Source organism: Mustelus asterias, chromosome 7 (assembly GCF_964213995.1).
Source record: "Mustelus asterias chromosome 7, sMusAst1.hap1.1, whole genome shotgun sequence".
NCBI classification, from domain to species: Eukaryota; Metazoa; Chordata; class Chondrichthyes; order Carcharhiniformes; family Triakidae; genus Mustelus; species Mustelus asterias.
Genome location: NC_135807.1, coordinates 105,920,137 through 105,940,786, shown reverse-complemented (window position 1 = coordinate 105,940,786; position 20,650 = coordinate 105,920,137). Strand labels below are relative to the sequence as shown.

General features: G+C 45.6%; 1 protein-coding gene across 1 annotated transcript in view; it reads left to right on the top strand.

The window, feature by feature from the left end:
• LOC144495491 (dual specificity calcium/calmodulin-dependent 3',5'-cyclic nucleotide phosphodiesterase 1A-like) overlaps window positions 1-20,650 on the top strand; it is a 754,486-nt gene that overhangs the window by 572,426 nt on the left and 161,410 nt on the right. Inside the window, exon 4 of the mRNA XM_078215508.1 lies at window positions 10,523-10,636. Coding sequence (XP_078071634.1) covers window positions 10,523-10,636 — 114 coding nt within the window. The remainder of the gene's footprint in view (window positions 1-10,522; window positions 10,637-20,650) is intronic.

Here is a 20,650-nt window from a genome sequence, read left to right as displayed (position 1 = left end):
GTATAGCTCCCCCCTGCATTAGATCTACCAAAATGCATCACTTCGCATTAATCTGGATTAAATTCCATCTGCCATTTTTCCACCCAATGTTCCAGCCTATCTATATCCTGCTGTATTCTCTGACAATGTTCATCACTATCCGTAACTCCAGCAATCTTTGTGTCATCCACAAACTTATTAATCAGACCAGCTACATCTTCCAAATCATTTATATATATCACAAACAGCAGAAGTCCCAGTACAGAGCCTGCGGAACACCACTAGTCACAGACCTCCAATCAGAAAAAGACCCCTCCACTGCTACCCTCTGTCTTCTATGGCCAAGCCAATTCTGTACCCATCTAGCTAGTTCACCTTTGATCCCGTGAGATTTAACCTTTTGCACCAGCCTGCCATGAGGGACCTTGTCAAATGCTTTACTAAAATTCATGTAGACGACATCCATGGCCCTTCCCTCGTCAATCATTTTTGGCACCTCCTCAAAAAACTCAACCAAATTTGTGAGGCATGACCTCCCTCGTACAAAACCATGTTGTCTATCGCTAATGAGATTATTCCGTTCTAAATGTGTATAGGTCCTATCTCTAAGAATCTTCTCCAACAATTTCCCTACCACGCACGTCAAGCTCACTGGCCTATAATTAACCGGGTTATCCTTGCTACCCTTCTTAAATAACGGGACCACATTTGCTATCCTCCAATCCTCTGGGACCTCACCTGTGTCCAATGAACAAACAAAGATTTCTGTTAGAGGCCCAGCAATTTCATCTCTTGTCTCTCTCAGTAATCTAGGACAGATGCCATCTGGCCATCTGCCCAATCCTCAGACTGTGTGATCTATCTTTGTGGATTGTGCGACCATGGCTGAGACTTACCCTGATGGAGCAAATAAGGTCATCCGTCTTTTTGCAGCACAGGATTGCTGCCATGCTGTGCACCCTCATAACATTGGTCACTTGCACCATTCCACGTTCATTTCCCTACTAGGCCTCCTCCTACCATCAGCTGGGTATAAAATATCCCTCCTGACCTCGATAGGATCAAGGAGGATGTGCAGGGAGGTGTCACTGAACTTCGATGCCTGACGCTCAGGACATCTCATTGGTAGGTGTTGACAGTAAGGATTCTAGATGCCTTTTAAATATGGCACCCAGACGTGACGGCGTGATCAGACCTGCCCCACTACAGAATGTGTGGATTAAGGGGATAGGGTGGGGGGAGAGGGCCTGGGTAAGACACTCAGCCCATTAAATCAATGCAGGCTCGATTGACCGAATGGCCTCCTTCTTTGTAGGGATTCTATGATTCTGTTCTGTGGTCATAAGACAGCCTTTTTATCCCTGTGAATCTTTCCTAACTGCCTCAAATGCAATACTCCTTAAGTAACGTGATCAAAACTGCACAAAGTACTCCAGATGTGGTCTTGCCAATTTCCTGGACAATTATAGCAAGACTTCTCTACTTCTATACTCCTTTCCATGGGTTATGACTATTTAGATTCCCAAGATGTGAAAAGATTTAAATATTTTCCAATGATTGTTAAGGTGTGTGAGAGTGATTGTGCCCTAGGCTGCTGTGGGAGGCAAGGGAGGTGATTTCCCCCAACCAACTCCCCTCCCTAATCCTGTCATATCCTTAATACCAACTCAATGCCAACACATGCTACCCCACTACACTCCATGGCTCCTCATTCCCTCCAAGTCAACTCCATAGTCACTCAGTCAATATCTATCATGGGCAGACCTATGGAGCCATGTGGAGATGGAAAATAAACGAATAAACTCCCACTACAACACCTTTGATGTAAAATAATTACAATTGTACCATAGAACCATAAAATCCCTACAGTGCAGAAAGAGGCCATCCAACCCATCGAGTCTGCACTCACTCCCTGAAAAAACATTCCATTCAGGCCCTCCCCTCCACCCTATCCCCATAACCCCACACATTTACGATGGCTAATCCACCTAACCTGCACATCTTTGTACTATGGGAGGAAACCGGAGCACCCAGCAGAAACCCAAGCAGACACTGAGAGAATGTGCAGTCATCCAAAGCTGGAATTGAACCTGGGTCCCTGTTGCTGTGCGGCCACAGTGTTAACCACTGTGCCACCATGCTGCCCTATTTAAAGCTGTTAATTCTCTGAACTGGTTTGTTTCATAAGAGACTAACTGAATTCTATTCAGACCCTACTTCAAAGACAGATAATCCTTTATTGGCCACTTTCAACTGCCAGTCAAATTCAGAACTCTCTGTTGAGATAGAGTCATAGAGGTTTACAGCATGGAAACAGGCCCATCAGCCCAACTTGGCCATGCCACCCCTTTTGTTTTAATAACTAAGCTAGTCCCAATTGCCCGCATTTGTCCCATATCCCTCTATACCCATCTTACCCATGTAACTGTCCAAATGCTTTTTAAAAGACAAGATTGGACCCGCCTCTTCTACTACTATGTCTGGCAGCTTGTTCCACCAGGTTAAAGTCCAACAGGTTTATTTGGTAGCAAACACCATTGTGTTCACCCCAGTCCAATGCCAGCATCTCCACATTCCAGCTTGTTCCAGGCACTCACCACCCACTGTGTGAAATAATTACCCCTCTGGACCCTTTTGTATCTCTCCCCTCTCACCTTAAACCTGTGCCCTCTAGTTTTAGACTCCCCCACCTTTGGAAAAAGGTATTAACTATCTAGCTGATCTATGCCCCTCATTATTTTATAGACCTTTATAAGATCACCTCTCAGCCTCCTATGCTCCAGAGAAAAAGTCCCAGTCTACCCAGCCTTTCCTTATAATTCAAACCATCAAGCACCAGTAACATCCTAGTAAATCTTTTCTGCACTCTTTCTAGTTTAATAATATCCATTCTATAATAGGGTGACCAGAACTGTACACAGTATTCCAAGTGTGGCCTTACCAATGTCTTGTACAACTTCAAGATGTCCCAACTCCTGTATTCAATGAAACAAGATGTGGAGATGCCGGCGTTGGACTCGGGTAAGCACAGTAAGAAGTCTCACAACACCAGGTTAAAGTCCAACAGGTTTATTTGGTAGCAAATACCATAAGCTTTCGGAGCGTGCTGCTCCTTCGTCAGATGGAATGGTTATCTGTTCTCCAACAGTGCACAGACACAGAAATCAAGTTACAGAATACTAATTAGAATGCAAATCTCTACAGCCAGCCAGGTCTTAAAAGGTACAGATAATGTGGTTGGAGGGAACATTAAACACAGGTTAAAGAGATGTGTATTGTCTCCAGACAGAACAGCTGGTGAGATTATGCAAGACCAGGGGCAAGCTGTGGGGGTTACTGATAATGTGACATAAATCCAACATCCCGGTTTAGGCCGTCCTCATGTGTGTGGAACTTGGCTATCAGTTTCTGCTCAGCGACTCTGCGCTGTCATGTGTCGTGAAGGCCTCCTTGGAGAACGCTTACCTGAAGATCCAAGGCTGAATGCCCGTGACTGCTGAAGTGCTCCCCCACAGGAAGAGAACAGTCTTGCCTGGTGATTGTCGAGCGGTGTTCATTCATCCGTTGTCGTAGCGTCTGCATGGTTTCCCCAATGTACCATGCCTCGGGACATCCTTTCCTGCAGCGTATCAGGTAGACAACGTTGGCCGAGTTGCAAGAGTATGTACCGTGTACCTGGTAGATGGTGTTCTCACGTGAGATGATGGCATCCGTGTCGATGATCCGGCACGTCTTGCAGAGGTTGCTGTGGCAGGGTTGTGTGGTGTCATGGTCACTGTTCTCCTGAAGGCTGGGTAGTTTGCTGCGGACAATGGTCTGTTTGAGGTTGCGTGGTTGTTTGAAGGCAAGAAGTGGGGGTGTGGGGATGGCGTTGGCGAGATGTTCGTCTTCATCAATGACATGTTAAAGGCTCCGGAGGAGATGCCGTAGCTTCTCCGCTCCGGGGATTTATGTCACATTATCAGTAACCCCCACAGCTTGCCCCTGGTCTTGCATAATCTCCCACAGTTGCGTGGACCTGCAGAGTTTCACTGGCTGTCTTGTCTGGAGACAATACACATCTTTTTAGCCTGTCTTGATGCTCTCTCCACTCCCATTGTTTTGTTTCTTAAAGACTGGATTAGTTGTAAGTATTCGCATTCCAACCATTATTCATGTAAATTGAGTCTGTGTCTTTATAAATTCTGTTTGTGAACAGAATTCCCACTCACCTGAAGAAGGGGCTTAGAGCCTCGAAAGCTTGTGTGGCTTTTGCTACCAAATAAACCTGTTGGACTTTAACCTGGTGTTGTTAAACTTCTTATTGCATAATCTCACCAGTTGTTCTGTCTGGAGACAATACACATCTCTTTAACCTGTGTTTAATGTTCCCTCCAACCACATTATCTGTACCTTTTAAGACCTGGCTGGCTGTAGAGATTTGCATTCTAATTAGTATTCTGTAACTTGATTTCTGTGTCTGTGCACTGTTGGAGAACAGATAACCACTCCATCTGACGAAGGAGCAGCGCTCCGAAAGCTTATGGTATTTGCTACCAAATAAACCTGTTGGACTTTAACCTGGTATTGTGAGACTTTTTACTGTTCAATGAAACAAAGCATGCTGAATGCTTTCTTCACCACTCTGTCCACCTGTGACTCCACTTTAAAGGAGCTATGAAGCTGTACCCCTAGATCTCTTTGTTCTGTAACTCTCCCTAATGCCCTACCATTAACTGAGTAAGTCCTGCCCTGGTTCGATCTACCAAAATGCATCACCTCGCATTTCTCTAAATTAAACTCCATCTGGCATTCATTGCCCCAATTGATCAAGATCCCATTGCAATCCTAGATAATCTTCTTCACTGTCCACTATGCCACCAATCTTGGTGTCACCTGCAAACTTACTAACCATGCCTCTTAAATTCTTATCCAAATCATTAATATAAATGATAAATAACAGTGGACCCAGCACCGATCCTTGAGGCACACTGCTGGTCACAGGCCTCCAGTTTGAAAAGCAACTCCCAACAACCACCCTCTGTCTTCTGTCATCAAGCCAATTTTGTATTCATTTGGCTACCTCCCCCTGGATCCTGTGAGATTTAACTTTATGCAACAACCTATCATGTGGTACCTTGTCAAAGGCCTTGCTAAAGTCCATGTAGACAACATCAACTGCACTGCTCTCATCTACCTTCTTGGTTACCCCTTCAAAAAACTCAATCAAATTTGTGAGACATAATTTTCCATTCACAAAGCCATGCTGACTGTCCCTAATCAGTCCTTGCGTCTCTAAATGCCTGTAGATCCTGTCTCTCAGAATACCTTCTAACAACTTACCCACTACAGATGTGAGGTTCACCGGCCTGTAGTTCCCAGGCTTTTCCCTGCAGCCCTTTTTAAACAAAGGCACAACATTCGCCAACCTCCAATCTTCAGGCACCTCACCTGTAACTGTCGATGATTCAAATATCTCTGACAGGGGACCCGCAATTTCCTCCCTAGCCTCCCACAACATCCTGGGATACGCTTCATCAGGTCCCGGGGATTTATCTATCTTGATGCGCTTTAAGACTTCCAGAGCGGCACGGTAGCACAGTGGTTAGCACTGCTGCTTCACAGCTCCAGGTACCTGGGTTCGATTCCCGGCTTGGGTCACTGTCTGTGTGGAGTTTACACATTCTCCTCGTGTCTGCGTGGGTTTCCTCCGGGTGCTCCGGTTTCCTCCCACAGTCCAAAGATGTGCAGGTTAGGTTGATTGGCCATGCTAAAATTGCCCCTTAGTATCCTGGGATGCGTGGATTAGTGGGTAAAATATTTAGGGATATGGGGATAGGGCCTGGGTGGGATTGTGGTCGGTGCAGACTCGATGGGCCGAATGGCCTCTTTCTGTACTGTAGGGTTTCTATGATTCCAGCACCTCCTTCTCTGTAATATGCACACTCCGCAAGACATCATTATTTGTTTCCCAAAGTTCCCTAACATCCATGCCTTTCTCAACAGTAAATACTGATGAGAAATATCACGGGAGACTGCTGAGTAAAATAAGGGCCCATGGTATTCGAGGCAAGGTACTAACATGGATTGACGATTGGCTGTCAGACAGAAGGCAGAGAGTTGGGATAAAAGGTTCTTTCTCAGAATGGCAACCGGTGACAAGTGGTGTCCCGCAGGGTTCAGTGTTGGGGCCACAGCTGTTCTCTTTATATATTAACGATCTAGATGACGGGACTGGGAGCATTCTGGCCAAGTTTGCCGATGATACAAAGATAGGTGGAGGGGCAGGTAGTATTGAGGAGGTGGGGAGGCTGCAGAAAGATTTAGACAGTTTAGGAGAGTGGTCCAAGAAGTGGCTGATGAAATTCAACGTGGGCAAGTGCGAGGTCGTACACTTTGGAAAAAAGAATAGAGGCATGGACTATTTTCTAAACGGTGACAAAATTCATAATGCTAAAGTGCAAAGGGACTTGGGAGTCCTAGTCCAGGATTCTCTAAAGGTAAACTTGCAGGTTGAGTCCGTAATTAAGAAAGCAAATGTAATGTTGTCATTTATCTCAAGAGGCTTGGAATACAAAAGCAGGGATGTACTTCTGAGGCTTTATAAAGCACTGGTTAGGCCCCATTTGGAGTACTGTGAGCAATTTTGGGCCCCACACCTCAGGAAGGACATACTGGCACTGGAGCGGGTCCAGCGGAGATTCACACGGATGATCCCAGGAATGGTAGGCCTGACATACGATGAACGTCTGAGGATCGTGGGATTATATTCATTGGAGTTTAGGAGGTTGAGGGGAGATCTGATAGAAACTTACAAGATAATGAACGGCTTAGATAGGATGGACGTAGGGAAGTTGTTTCCATTAACAGGGGAGACTAGGACGCGGGGGCACAGCCTTAGAATAAAAGGGAGTCACTTTAGAACAGAGATGAGGAAAAATTTCTTCAGCCAGAGAGTGGTGGGTCTGTGGAATTCATTGCCACAGAGGGCTGTGGAGGCCGAGACGTTGAGCGTCTTCAAGACAGAAATTGATAAATTCTTGATTTCTCGAGGAATTAAGGGCTATGGGGAGAGAGCGGGTAAATGGAGTTGAAATCAACCATGATTGAATGGTGGAGTGGACTCGATGGGCCGAATGGCCTTACTTCCGCTCCTATGTCTTATGGTCTTATGGTCTTATTTAGGATCTCACCCATCTCTTGTGGATCCAGACACAAATGACCTTGTTGAGCCTTAAGAGGCCCTACTCTCTCCCTAGTTACTCTTTTGCCCTTTATGTATTTGTAGAAGCTCTTTGGATTCTCCTTTGCCGTATCTTCCAAAGCAATCCCGTGTCCCCTTTTTGCCCTCCTGATTTCTCTCTTAACTCTACTCCTACACCCTCTTCAAGGGATCCACTTGGTCCCAGCTGCCTATGCATGTCACGTGCCTTCTTCTGCTTCTTGACCAGGGCCTCAGTATGCCCATCCAGGGTTCCCTACTTCTACCATCCTTACCCTTCACTCTAAGAGGAATGTGCTTACCTTGAATCCTGGTTAACACACTTTTGAAAGCCTCCCACTTACCAGACTTTCCTTTGCCTGCCAACAGACTCCCCTCAATTAACTTTTGAAAGTTCCTGTCTGATACCGTCAAAATTGGCCTTGCCCTAATTTAGAATTTTAACTTTTGGGCCAGACCTTTTGTTCTCCCTAGTTATCTTAAAACTAATGGAATTATGGTCACTGGTCCCAAAGTGATCCCTCACAAACACTTCTGTCACCTGCCCTTCCTTATTTCCCAAGAGGGATCAAGTTTTGCCCCCTCTCTAGTCGGGCCATTCACATGCTGAGTAAGAAATACTGAATACAAATAACAAAGAAAAGTACAGCACAGGAACAGGCCTTTCGGCCCTCCAAGCCTGTGCCAATCATGATGCCTGCCTAAACTAAAACCATATGCACTTACAGCGTACATATCCTTCCATTCCCATCCTATTCATGTATTTGTCTAGATGCCCCTTAAATGCCGTGATTGTACCTGCTCCCACCACCTCCCCTGGCAACACGTTCCAGATATTCATCACCATCTGTGAAAAAAAGCGTGCCTCACACATCTCCTCTAAACTTTTCCCCATGCACCTATGTCTTCTAGTACTTGACCTTTCTACCTTAGGAAAGAGCAGCTGACTATCCACTCTGTCCATGCCACTCATAATCTCAACAAATTTCTCTCTATCCAAGCCTCTAATACTATGGCTGTCCCAGTCAATGTTGGGAAAGTTAAAATGCCGTACTATTCCTACCCCATTTTTCTTGGGGCTATCTGTAATCTCCTTATATATTTGCTCTTCAATTTCCTGCTGACTATTTGGGGGCCTATAGTACAACCCTATCAAAATGATTTCCCCCTTCTTATTTCTCAATTCAACCCGCATAGACTCAATGGACGAACCCTCAGTACTGCCTTGATGTTTTCCCTAATCAAAAGTGCAACTCCCCTTCCTCTCTTACCTCCTGTTCTATCTTTCTTATAGCATCTGTACCTGGAACATTGAGCTGCCAGTCTTGTCCCTCCCTTAGCCATGTTTTAGTAATAGCTGTAATATCCCAATCCCATGTACCCATCCATGCCCTGAGTTCATCTGCCTTGCCCATCAAGCCTCTTGCATTGAAATAAATGCAGTTTAATTTGGACTTTGCTTGCTCTCTGTCCTGCTTTTGCCTGATCTGTCTAGTACTAGGATTACTGACACTGCCTTTACTATTTAATGTGCTCTCTTTAACTTCTGTGCTGTCCTCAACCTTCTCTCCCGACTGCTTTGGGTCCCACCCCTCTGCCAAACTAATTTAAACCCTCCCGAGTGGCTCTTGCAAATCTGCAGCAGATTGCCCGTCAACCAAAGCAGTCAACAGAAGTTTTTGGCAAGGCCCTTGGAACAGCCAAAATGGGATCTGCTTCAACTGAGCTCTGAGTTTAAATGAACCAACTGAGATCAGGTTTCTTTCCTATTTGAATGACATGTTGTCTACTTTTCCCTTGGGGCAAAAGTTGTATCTGTCAGAAATGGGGGTGGGACTTTCACACCTGGGTCTAGCGCACCATTTTTAAAGGTCCTTGGATGAAAATTTGTTGATATTGGATTCATTTTCAGAGAATCGTGCTTAGTACTGACGTTAGAAGATTGTATTTATACGACTATCTTCATATATTGTGCTTTATAGATGCTGCTTGTAAAATCTTACTCTCCCGGAATGTGTGGATCAGCAAATCAGGTTGCGGCCTTATCTCCAACCCATGCTCAGTTGTAAATGGTACTACCTTGTGGGGTGTGGGATTGCAGAATCAGTCCACACTTCAGTTTTTTACACAGTGTTGTACAAATGGCAGACGGAGTTTAATGCAGACAAGTGTGAGGTATTGCACTTTGGAAGGACAAACCAAGGTAGAACATACAAGGTAAATGGTAGGACACTGAAGAGTGCAGTAGAACAGAGGGATCTGGGAATACAGATACATAATTCCCTAAAAGTGGCGTCACAGGTAGATAGGGTCGTAAAGAGTGCTTTTGGTACATTGGCCTTTATAAATCAAAGTATTGAGTATAAGAGTTGGAATGTTATGGTGAGGTTGTATAAGACATTGGTGAGGCCGAATTTAGAGTATTGTGTGCAGTTTTGGTCACCTAATTACAGGAAGGATATTAATAAGGTTGAAAGAGTGCAGAGAAGGTTTACAAGGATGTTGCCGGGACTTGAGAAACTGAGTTACAGAGAAAGGTTGAATAGGTTAGGACTTTATTCCCTGGAGCGTAGAAGAATGAGGGGAGATTTGATAGAGGTGTATAAAATTATGATGGGTATAGATAGAGTGAATGCAAGCAGGCTTTTTCCACTGAGGCTAGGGGAGAAAAAAACTAGAGGACATGGGTTAAGGGTGAAGGGGGAAAAGTTTAAAGGGAATATTAGGGGGGGCTTCTTCACACAGAGAGTGGTGGGAGTGTGGAATGAGCTGCCAGATGAAGTGGTGAACTTTTAACTTTTAAGAAAAACTTGGACAGGTACATGGATGAGAGGGGTGTGGAGGGATATGGTCCAGGTGCAGGTCAGTGGGACTAGGCAGAAAAATGGTTCGGCACAGCCAAGAAGGGCCAAAAGGCCTGTTCCTGTGCTGTAATGTTCTATGGTTCTATGGTAAATCCCAATAGAATTAACAATCCTACAGGAATTATATGGTTTGGTAACATGGCATCACAAAACAGCATTAACCGTTTTCTTGGTTATAAACTGTACACAGCTATTCAGATTGAAAATAGTTGTTGTAAATTGAGTGTCATAGTTGCCCATGTGATAAGGTAAATACCTGAGTCTGGCTATAGGCTTCTCTTGTGGAGCTAATTTGATCAAAATTGCACTAATGGCCAAGCACCTTGCTTCATGGATAGGCATTCTTTGAGGCAAAGAGAAATGAATGTTTAAAGTTATAGAGAGAAATCACATAATCTATTTATTATAAATGCAATTCATCTTTTTCTTCGCAGCTATGTGGAGCTTAGATAATATAACAGTTTTCATTTTGTTCTAGATTGCGATCTTTGGTCAAACAGCTGGAACGAGGTGAAGCTTCAGTCACAGATCTGAAGAAGAATTTAGAGTATGCAGCTACGGTGCTTGAGACAGTCTACAGTGATGAGACACGGTATGTATACAAACCACAGCACTGGGCCTTTACATTTTGTTTGTGCTTGACTTCAGCCATACTTTCTGGCGATCCCAGGGTAGAAGGTCATCTTGGATGGTGGTGTAGAACAGGCAGTATTGGATTGGCCAGCTGTTCTATACTGCGTCTGATATTTAATTTTACTCACTGCATTGGAACTGAGTTTCAGGATTTCTGTATAAATCCAAAAGCACCCATTTTGTCGCACCAATTAAGATAGATTTACCTGTCCTCCCCCTTCCTCCAGCTCAATATCCATGTATATTTTTGTAATAATTTTAGAGTAATTTTTGTTGCAATGTTCTCTTGACCAAACAAAAGCATTACCTTAACAACAAATGTGTAACCATACTAATCGGGAGGTGGACCAATCCCATGTCTTGATTCCACCTCCACTGTGGACCTGTAAGTGGGATTTTTCCATAGTTGAGGCCTTAATTGGCCCAGAGATCGGTTGCTGCATTCATTGGAAGACCCACATGGCAGTGGAGACATGAGTGGAACCAAACCTTCCAATGGAATTGGAACAGATGTTGAGCAAACTTTGGGAAAGCCTCAAAATGTATTTAAATATATATTTTTAAGTATTTTAAAAGTACTTCCAAACTATTTAAATTTTAAATGTATTTACCCACTCATGCTTCCTGCCCATCCGCCCTCTACCCATTCCCCAACCTCCACCCCACCCATTATCCAGTCTCAGTCCAGTGTTATAAACAGTTGAACTCACAAGCCTTGTTATAAAAGTTGTAATGTATCCAAGAACCCCTAAATGCCCTTTGTAGGACACAATGTCCGTACTGGGACATAGGCGCATGCACAGTGGTCTAATTAGCAGCACCATCCCCCCCTTCCCCCCCCAACCCCCACTACTGGCGTGAATTCACAGTGGACTCTGTGAAGCACAGAGTGCTGGAAATTCAACTAAATTCGCCCAAAAATATTCCCATTTTCCCACCCGTTGGACACTTAGTTTTTTTCTGGAAAATTGCTCCTGTCGTACCTGACCGATTGACGACCATCAGGTTTGAATAATAAACTACTCATTAGAATAACTATATATAGAGCGCTTGGATGTGCTATCAACTTCTGCAGCTCTCGGATTGATTTGCCTGGGAAAGCCCACGCTCAGTCCTGGGATTGCTACTCTTCTGGCTGATTGGATCACATGACCTTCTGAAACATCACCCTTAAAGGGGCTCGCTGCTACATCAAAGTACCCCGGTCTTCTCAAATTATTTTTTGGATTTGTCCTGTACCCGCTTCTCATATGAACCCAGGCCCTTTCTGACCACAACAATACCTGGAATCCAACTCTGTTGACTTCCAAAATTTTTGACAAACACTGGATCATCACCTTCGAATGTCTTCTAACCCCTTGAACACTTTTCCTTTACTCCACCCTGCCTGCCAAATTTGGAAACACCAGGTCCAACCTGGTTCTTAACTGACGACCCATCAACAGGAATTACTGCAGTGGTTATGTGTGGCATGGTTCTGTAAGTGATGAAGAACAAAAAACAAAGAAAAGTACAGCACAGGAACAGGTCCTTTGGCCCTTCAAGCCTGTGCCGATCATGATGTCTGCCTAAACTAAAACAGTATGCACTTACGGAGTCCGTATCCTTCCATTCCCATCCTATTCATGCATTTCTCCAGTTGCCCCTTAAATCCCGCTATCGTACCTGCTCCCACCATCTCCCCGGGCAGCGTGTTCCAGACATTCACCACCCTCTGTGGAAAAAACTTGCCTTGCACATCTCCTCTAAACTTTTCCACACGCACCTTAAACCTATGTGCCCTAGTACTTGACTTTTCTACCTTAGAACATAGAACATAGAACATTACAGCGCAGAACAGGCCCTTCGGCCCACGATGTTGCACCGACCAGTTAAAAAAAAAACTGTGACCCTCCAACCTAAACCAATTTCTTTTCGTCCATGAACCTATCTACGGATCTCTTAAACGCCCCCAAACTAGGCGCATTTACTACTGATGCTGGCAGGGCATTCCAATCCCTCACCACCCTCTGGGTAAAGAACCTACCCCTGACATCGGTTCTATAACTACCCCCCCTCAATTTAAAGCCATGCCCCCTCGTGCTGGATTTCTCCATCAGAGGAAAAAGGCTATCACTATCCACCCTATCTAAACCTCTAATCATCTTATATGTTTCAATAAGATCCCCTCTTAGCCGCCGCCTTTCCAGCGAAAACAATCCCAAATCCCTCAGCCTCTCCTCATAGGATCTCCCCTCCATACCAGGCAACATCCTGGTAAACCTCCTCTGCACCCTCTCCAAAGCCTCCACATCCTTCCTGTAATGTGGGGACCAGAACTGCACACAGTACTCCAAGTGCGGCCGCACCAGAGTTGTGTACAGTTGCAACATAACGCTACGACTCCTAAATTCAATCCCCCTACCAATAAACGCCAAGACACCATATGCCTTCTTAACAACCTTATCTACTTGATTCCCAACTTTCAGGGATCTATGCACACATACACCTAGATCCCTCTGCTCCTCCACACTATTCAAAGTCCTCCCGTTAGCCCTATACTCAACACATCTGTTATTCCTACCAAAGTGAATTACCTCACACTTCTCCGCATTAAACTCCATCCGCCACCTCTCGGCCCAACTTTGCAACCTGTCTAAGTCTTCCTGCAAACTACGACACCCTTCCTCACTGTCTACCACACCACCGACTTTGGTGTCATCAGCAAATTTGCTAATCCACCCAACTATACCCTCATCCAGATCATTAATAAATATTACAAACAGCAGTGGCCCCAAAACAGATCCCTGAGGTACACCACTTGTAACCGCACTCCATGATGAATATTTACTATCAACCACCACCCTCTGTTTCCTATCCGCTAGCCAATTCCTGATCCAATTTCCTAGATCACCCCCAATCCCATACATCTGCATTTTCTGCAGAAGCCTACCATGGTGAACCTTATCAAACGCCTTACTAAAATCCATATATACCACGTCCACTGCCTTGCCCCCATCCACCTCCTTGGTCACTTTCTCAAAAAACTCAATAAGGTTAGTAAGGCACGACCTACCTGCCACAAAACCATGCTGACTATCACCTATCAATTCATTACTCTCCAAATAACTATAAATCCTATCCCTTATAATTTTTTCCAACATCTTGCCGACAACAGAAGTGAGACTCACCGGTCTATAATTCCCGGGGAAGTCTCTGTTCCCCTTCTTAAACAATGGGACAACATTTGCTAACCTCCAATCTTCTGGTACTATACCAGAGGCCAACGACGACCTGAAGATCAGAGCCAGAGGCTCTGCAATCACTTCTCTTGCCTCCCAGAGAATCCTTGGATAAATCCCATCCGGACCAGGGGATTTATCTATTTTCAGACCCTCCAGAATATCCTGCACATCCTCCTTATCAACTGTAATACTGTCTATTCTACTCCCTTGCAACCCAGTGTCCTCCTCAGCTATATTCATGTCCCCTTGCGTGAACACCGAAGAGAAATATTGGTTCAATGCTTCACCAATCTCCTCCGGTTCCACACATAACTTCCCTCTGCCATCTATAACTGGCCCTAAACTTGCCCTAACCAACCTTCTGTTAGGAAAGAGCATCTGACTATCCACTCTATTCATGCCACTCATAATCTTGTAAAACCTCTATCAGGTCCCCCTCAACCTCTGTCGTTCCAGTGAGAACTAACCGAGTTTATCAAATCTCTCCTCATAACGAATACCCTCTAGACCAGGCAACATCCTGGTCAACCTCTTCTGTACTTTCTCCAAAGCATCCGCATCCTTCTGGTAGTGTGGCGACCAGAATTGTACGCAATATTCTAAATGAGGCCTAACTAACGTTCTTACAGCTGCAGCATGACCTGCGAATTTTTATACTCAATTCCCCGACCGATGAGGGCAAGCATGCCTTCTTGGCTATCTTCTCCACCTGCGTTGCCACTTTCACTGATCGGTGGACATGTGCGCCAAATCTCTCTGCCTGTCAGTACTCCTAAGAGTTCTCCCATTTACTGTATAATTCCTACATGCATTCACCATCCAACTCTCCAATTGGTCTGGTTGTATCCTCTGACAATCATCTTCACTATCTGCAACTCCACAAATTTATGTGTTCTCTGCAAACCTACTAATCAGACCAGCTTCATTTTCCTCCAAATCATTTATGTATACTAGAAACAACAAAGGTCCCAGAACTGATCCCTGTGGAACACAGTTGTTATGATGTGGAGATGCTGGCGTTGGACTGGGGTAAACTCAGTAAGAAGTCTAACAACACCAGGTTAAAGTCCAACAGGCTTATTTGGTAGCAAAAGCCACTAGCTTTCTGAACAGGCTGTTCCTTCGTCAGGTGGGTGGGAGTTTTGATCACAAACAGGGCACAAAGACACAAACTCAATTTACATGAATAATGATTGGAATGTGAGTCGTTACAGCTAATCAAGTCTTAAAGGTACAGACAATGTGAGTGGAGGGAGCATTTGCACATCCAGGCAGGTTGTGGGGGTTACAGATAGTGTGACATGAACCCAATATCCCGGTTGAGGCCGTCCTCATGTGTGCGGAACCTGGCTATCAGTCTCTGCTCAGCGACTCAGCCAGGTTCCGCACACATGGGCGGCACGGTAGCACAGTGGTTAGCACTGCTGCTTCACAGCTCCAGAGACCTGGGTTCGATTCCTGGCTTGGGTCACTGTCTGTGTGGAGTTTGCACGTTCTCCTCATGTCTGCGTGGGTTTCCTCCAGGTGCTCCGGTTTCCTCCCACAGTCCAAAGATGTGTGGGTTAGGTTGATTGGCCATGCTAAAATTGCCCTTAGTGTCCTGAGATGCATAGGTTAGAGGGATTAGTGGGGAAATATGACACACGACACACGACAGCGCAGAGTCGCTGAGCAGAAACTGATAGCCAAGTTCTGCACACATGAGGATGGCCTAAACGTGTGGAGGACGGAGAAGATCTGCAGAGAGATTTGGACAGGCTGAGTGAGTGGGCGAGGATATGGCAAATGGAGTATAACGTTGAGAAATGCGAGGTTATACACTTTGGAGGAAATAATAACAAATGGGATTATTATCTCAATGGAAACAAATTAAAACATGCTACCGTGCAAAGGGACCTGGGGGTCCTTGTGCATGAGACGCAAAAGCCCAGTCTGCAGGTACAACAGGTGATCAAGAAGGCAAATGGGATGTTGGCCTATATTGCGAAGGGGATAGAATATAAAAGCAGGGATGTCTTGATGCACCTGTACAGGGCATTGGTGAGGCCGCAGCTGGAATACTGTGTGCAGTATTGGTCCCCTTATATGAGGAAGGATATATTGGCATTGGAGGGAGTGCAGAGAAGGTTCACCAGGTTGATACCGGAGATGACGGGTTTGGATTATGAGGAGAGGCTGAGGAGATTGGGTTTGTACTCGTTGGAGTTTAGAAGGATGAGGGGGGATCTTATGGAGACTTATAAGATAATGCGGGGGCTGGATAGGGTGGAGGCGGAGAGATTCTTTCCACTTAGTAAGGAAGATAAAACTAGAGGACACAGCCTCAAAATAAAGGGGGGTCGGTTTAAGACAGAGTTGAGGAGGAACTTCTTCTCCCAGAGGGTGGTGAATCTCTGGAATTCTCTGCCCACTGAGGTGGTGGAGGCTACCTCGCTGAATATGTTTAAAGCGCGGATGGATGGATTCCTGATCGGTAAGGGAATTAAGGGTTATGGGGATCAGGCGGGTAAGTGGTACTGATCCACGTCAGATCAGCCATGATCTTATTGAATGGCGGGGCAGGCTCGAGGGGCTAGATGGCCTACTCCTGCTCCTATTTCTTATGTTCTTATGTTCTTAAACCGGGATGTTGGATTTATGTCACATTATCAGTAACCCCCACAGCTTGCCTCCTGGGCTTGTAGAATCTCACTAGCTGTTCTGTCTGGAGACAATACACATCTCTTTAACCTGTGTTGAATGCTCCCTCCACCCACATTGTCTGTACCTTTAAGACCTGGCTGGCTTTAGAGATTTGCATTCTAATTAGTATTCTGTAACTTGATTTCTGTGTCTGTGCACTGTTTGAGAGCAGATATCCACTCCATCTGACGAAGGAGCAGTGCTCCGAAAGCTTATGGTATTTGCTACCAAATAAACCTGTTGGACTTTAACCTGGTGTTGTGAGACTTCTTACTGTAAATATGTAGGGACATGGGGGTAGGGCCTGGGTGGGATTGTGATCGGTACAGACTCGATGGGCCGAATGGCCTCTTTCTGTACTGTTGGGATTCTATGATTCTATGATATTGGTGTCCCTCCAGTTTAGGTGTAGCCCGCCCTTCTTGTTCAGGTCCCACCTAGAACATAGAACATAGAACATTACAGCGCAGAACAGGCCCTTCGGCCCACGATGTTGCACCGACCAGTTAAAAAAAAAAAAAAACTGTGACCCTCCAACCTAAACCAATTTCTTTTCGTCCATGAACCTATCTACGGATCTCTTAAACGCCCCCAAACTAGGCGCATTTACTACTGATGCTGGCAGGGCATTCCAATCCCTCACCACCCTCTGGGTAAAGAACCTACCCCTGACATCGGTTCTATAACTACCCCCCCTCAATTTAAAGCCATGCCCCCTCGTGCTGGATTTCTCCATCAGAGGAAAAAGGCTATCACTATCCACCCTATCTAAACCTCTAATCATCTTATATGTTTCAATAAGATCCCCTCTTAGCCGCCGCCTTTCCAGCGAAAACAATCCCAAATCCCTCAGCCTCTCCTCATAGGATCTCCCCTCCATACCAGGCAACATCCTGGTAAACCTCCTCTGCACCCTCTCCAAAGCCTCCACATCCTTCCTGTAATGTGGGGACCAGAACTGCACACAGTACTCCAAGTGCGGCCGCACCAGAGTTGTGTACAGTTGCAACATAACGCTACGACTCCTAAATTCAATCCCCCTACCAATAAACGCCAAGACACCATAAGCCTTCTTAACAACCTTATCTACTTGATTCCCAACTTTCAGGGATCTATGCACACATACACCTAGATCCCTCTGCTCCTCCACACTATTCAAAGTCCTCCCGTTAGCCCTATACTCAACACATCTGTTATTCCTACCAAAGTGAATTACCTCACACTTCTCCGCATTAAACTCCATCCGCCACCTCTCGGCCCAACTTTGCAACCTGTCTAAGTCTTCCTGCAAACTACGACACCCTTCCTCACTGTCTACCACACCACCGACTTTGGTGTCATCAGCAAATTTGCTAATCCACCCAACTATACCCTCATCCAGATCATTAATAAATATTACAAACAGCAGTGGCCCCAAAACAGATCCCTGAGGTACACCACTTGTAACCGCACTCCATGATGAATATTTACTATCAACCACCACCCTCTGTTTCCTATCCGCTAGCCAATTCCTGATCCAATTTCCTAGATCACCCCCAATCCCATACATCTGCATTTTCTGCAGAAGCCTACCATGGTGAACCTTATCAAACGCCTTACTAAAATCCATATATACCACGTCCACTGCCTTGCCCCCATCCACCTCCTTGGTCACTTTCTCAAAAAACTCAATAAGGTTAGTAAGGCACGACCTACCTGCCACAAAACCATGCTGACTATCACCTATCAATTCATTACTCTCCAAATAACTATAAATCCTATCCCTTATAATTTTTTCCAACATCTTGCCGACAACAGAAGTGAGACTCACCGGTCTATAATTCCCGGGGAAGTCTCTGTTCCCCTTCTTAAACAATGGGACAACATTCGCTAACCTCCAATCTTCTGGTACTATACCAGAGGCCAACGACGACCTGAAGATCAGAGCCAGAGGCTCTGCAATCACTTCTCTTGCCTCCCAGAGAATCCTTGGATAAATCCCATCCGGACCAGGGGATTTATCTATTTTCAGACCCTCCAGAATATCCTGCACATCCTCCTTATCAACTGTAATACTGTCTATTCTACTCCCTTGCAACCCAGTGTCCTCCTCAGCTATATTCATGTCCCCTTGCGTGAACACCGAAGAGAAATATTGGTTCAATGCTTCACCAATCTCCTCCGGTTCCACACATAACTTCCCTCTGCCATCTATAACTGGCCCTAAACTTGCCCTAACCAACCTTCTGTTCTTGACATACCTATAGAACGCCTTAGGATTCTCTTTAACCCTATCCGCCAAAGTCTTCTCATGTCCCCTTTTAGCCCTTCTAAGCTCGCTCTTCAACTCCCTCTTAGCCAATCTAAAGCTTTCTAGTGCACTACCCGAGTGCTCACGTCTCATCCGAACATAAGCCTCCTTTTTCTTTTTAACCAACAAAGAAACTTTTTTGGTGCACCACGGTTCCCTAGCCCTACCAATTCCTCCTTGCCTGACAGGGACATACCTATCACAGACTCGCAGTAGCTGCTCCTTGAAAAAACTCCACATGTCGGACGTTCCCAGTCCCTGTAATCTCCTAGTCCAACCTATGTTTCCTAATTCTCTCCTAATAGCCTCATAATTACCCTTCCCCCAGCTAAAACCATTGGCCCGAGGTTCATGCCTATCCCTTTCCATCACTAAGGTGAACGTAACCGAATTGTGGTCACTATCACCAAAATGCACACCAACTTCCAAGTCTAGCACCTGGTCTGGCTTATTTCCCAGCACCAGATCCAATATAGCCTCACCTCTAGTTGGCCTGTCTACATACTGAGTCAAAAAACCTTCCTGCACGCTTTGAACAAAAACTGACCCCTCTAACGAGCTAGAGCTATAACAATTCCAGTCAATATTAGTCAAGTTAAAATCCCCCATAACAATTGCCCTATTACTTTCACTCCTAAGCAGGATTGACTCCGCAATCCTTTCCTCAACCTCTCTAGAACTTTTAGGAGGTCTATAAAAGATTCCCAACAGGGTGACCTCTCCTCTCCTATTTCTAATCTCCGCCCATACTACCTCAACAGATAAGTCCTCATCAAACCTCCTCTCTGACACTGTGATACAATCTCTGACCAATAATGCTACCCCTCCCCCTCTTCTACCTCCTTCCCTACTTCGACTAAAACATTTGAACCCCGGGACCTGCAGCATCCATTCCTGCCCCTGCTCTATCCATGTCTCTGAAATAGCCACAACATCGAAGTCCCAGGTACTGATCCACGCTGCAAGTTCACCCACTTTATTGCGAATACTCCTGGCATTGAAGTATACACATTTCAAACCCTGCTCCACCCCACCTCTGCAATGCCGTGCATTGCAGTCCCCATCCATGCATCCCTCACTTTCAGCCCCACTACTCAGGATCCCTCCCCCCCCCCGAATCAGTTTAAACCTCCCTGCATGGCCTTAGCAAATTTACCCCCCAGGATATTGGTCCCCTTCTGATTAAGGTGTAGACCATCCTTCTCATAGAGGTCACACCTTCCCCAGTACGAGCCCCAATTGCTTAAGTACCTGAACCCCTCCCTCCTGCACCATCCCCATAGCCATGAATTCAAACCTTCCCTCTCCCTATTCCTCTCTAAACTATCCCGTGGTACAGGCAAGAGTCCAGAGATAACCACTCTGTCAGTCTTGGCCTTTAGTTTCCACCCCAACTCCATAAATCCCTGCCTAATATCCCCTTCCCCTATCCTCCCTATGTCGTGTGTCCCCACATGTACAATAACTTGTGGTTTATCTCCCTCCCCCCTAAGAGTCCTGAATACCCTGTCAGACACATCCCGGACCCCAGCCCCTGGTAGGCAACACACCAACCCTGAGTCCCTACCTTTAGTTCCGACCCTCCTATCTGTCTCCTTAATTGTGGAGTCCCCAATCACAAGGCCCAGTCTTTTACAGCCCCTAACCACCTGAGCTTTCTCACTCGGCTCACCCCCAGAGATCTGCTCTCTATGCTCAGTTGATTCCTCCTCAACTGTAGCCTCCAGCACCGAAAACCTATTATGGAGGGGAACCGCCCCAGGGGATTGTCTTCCCG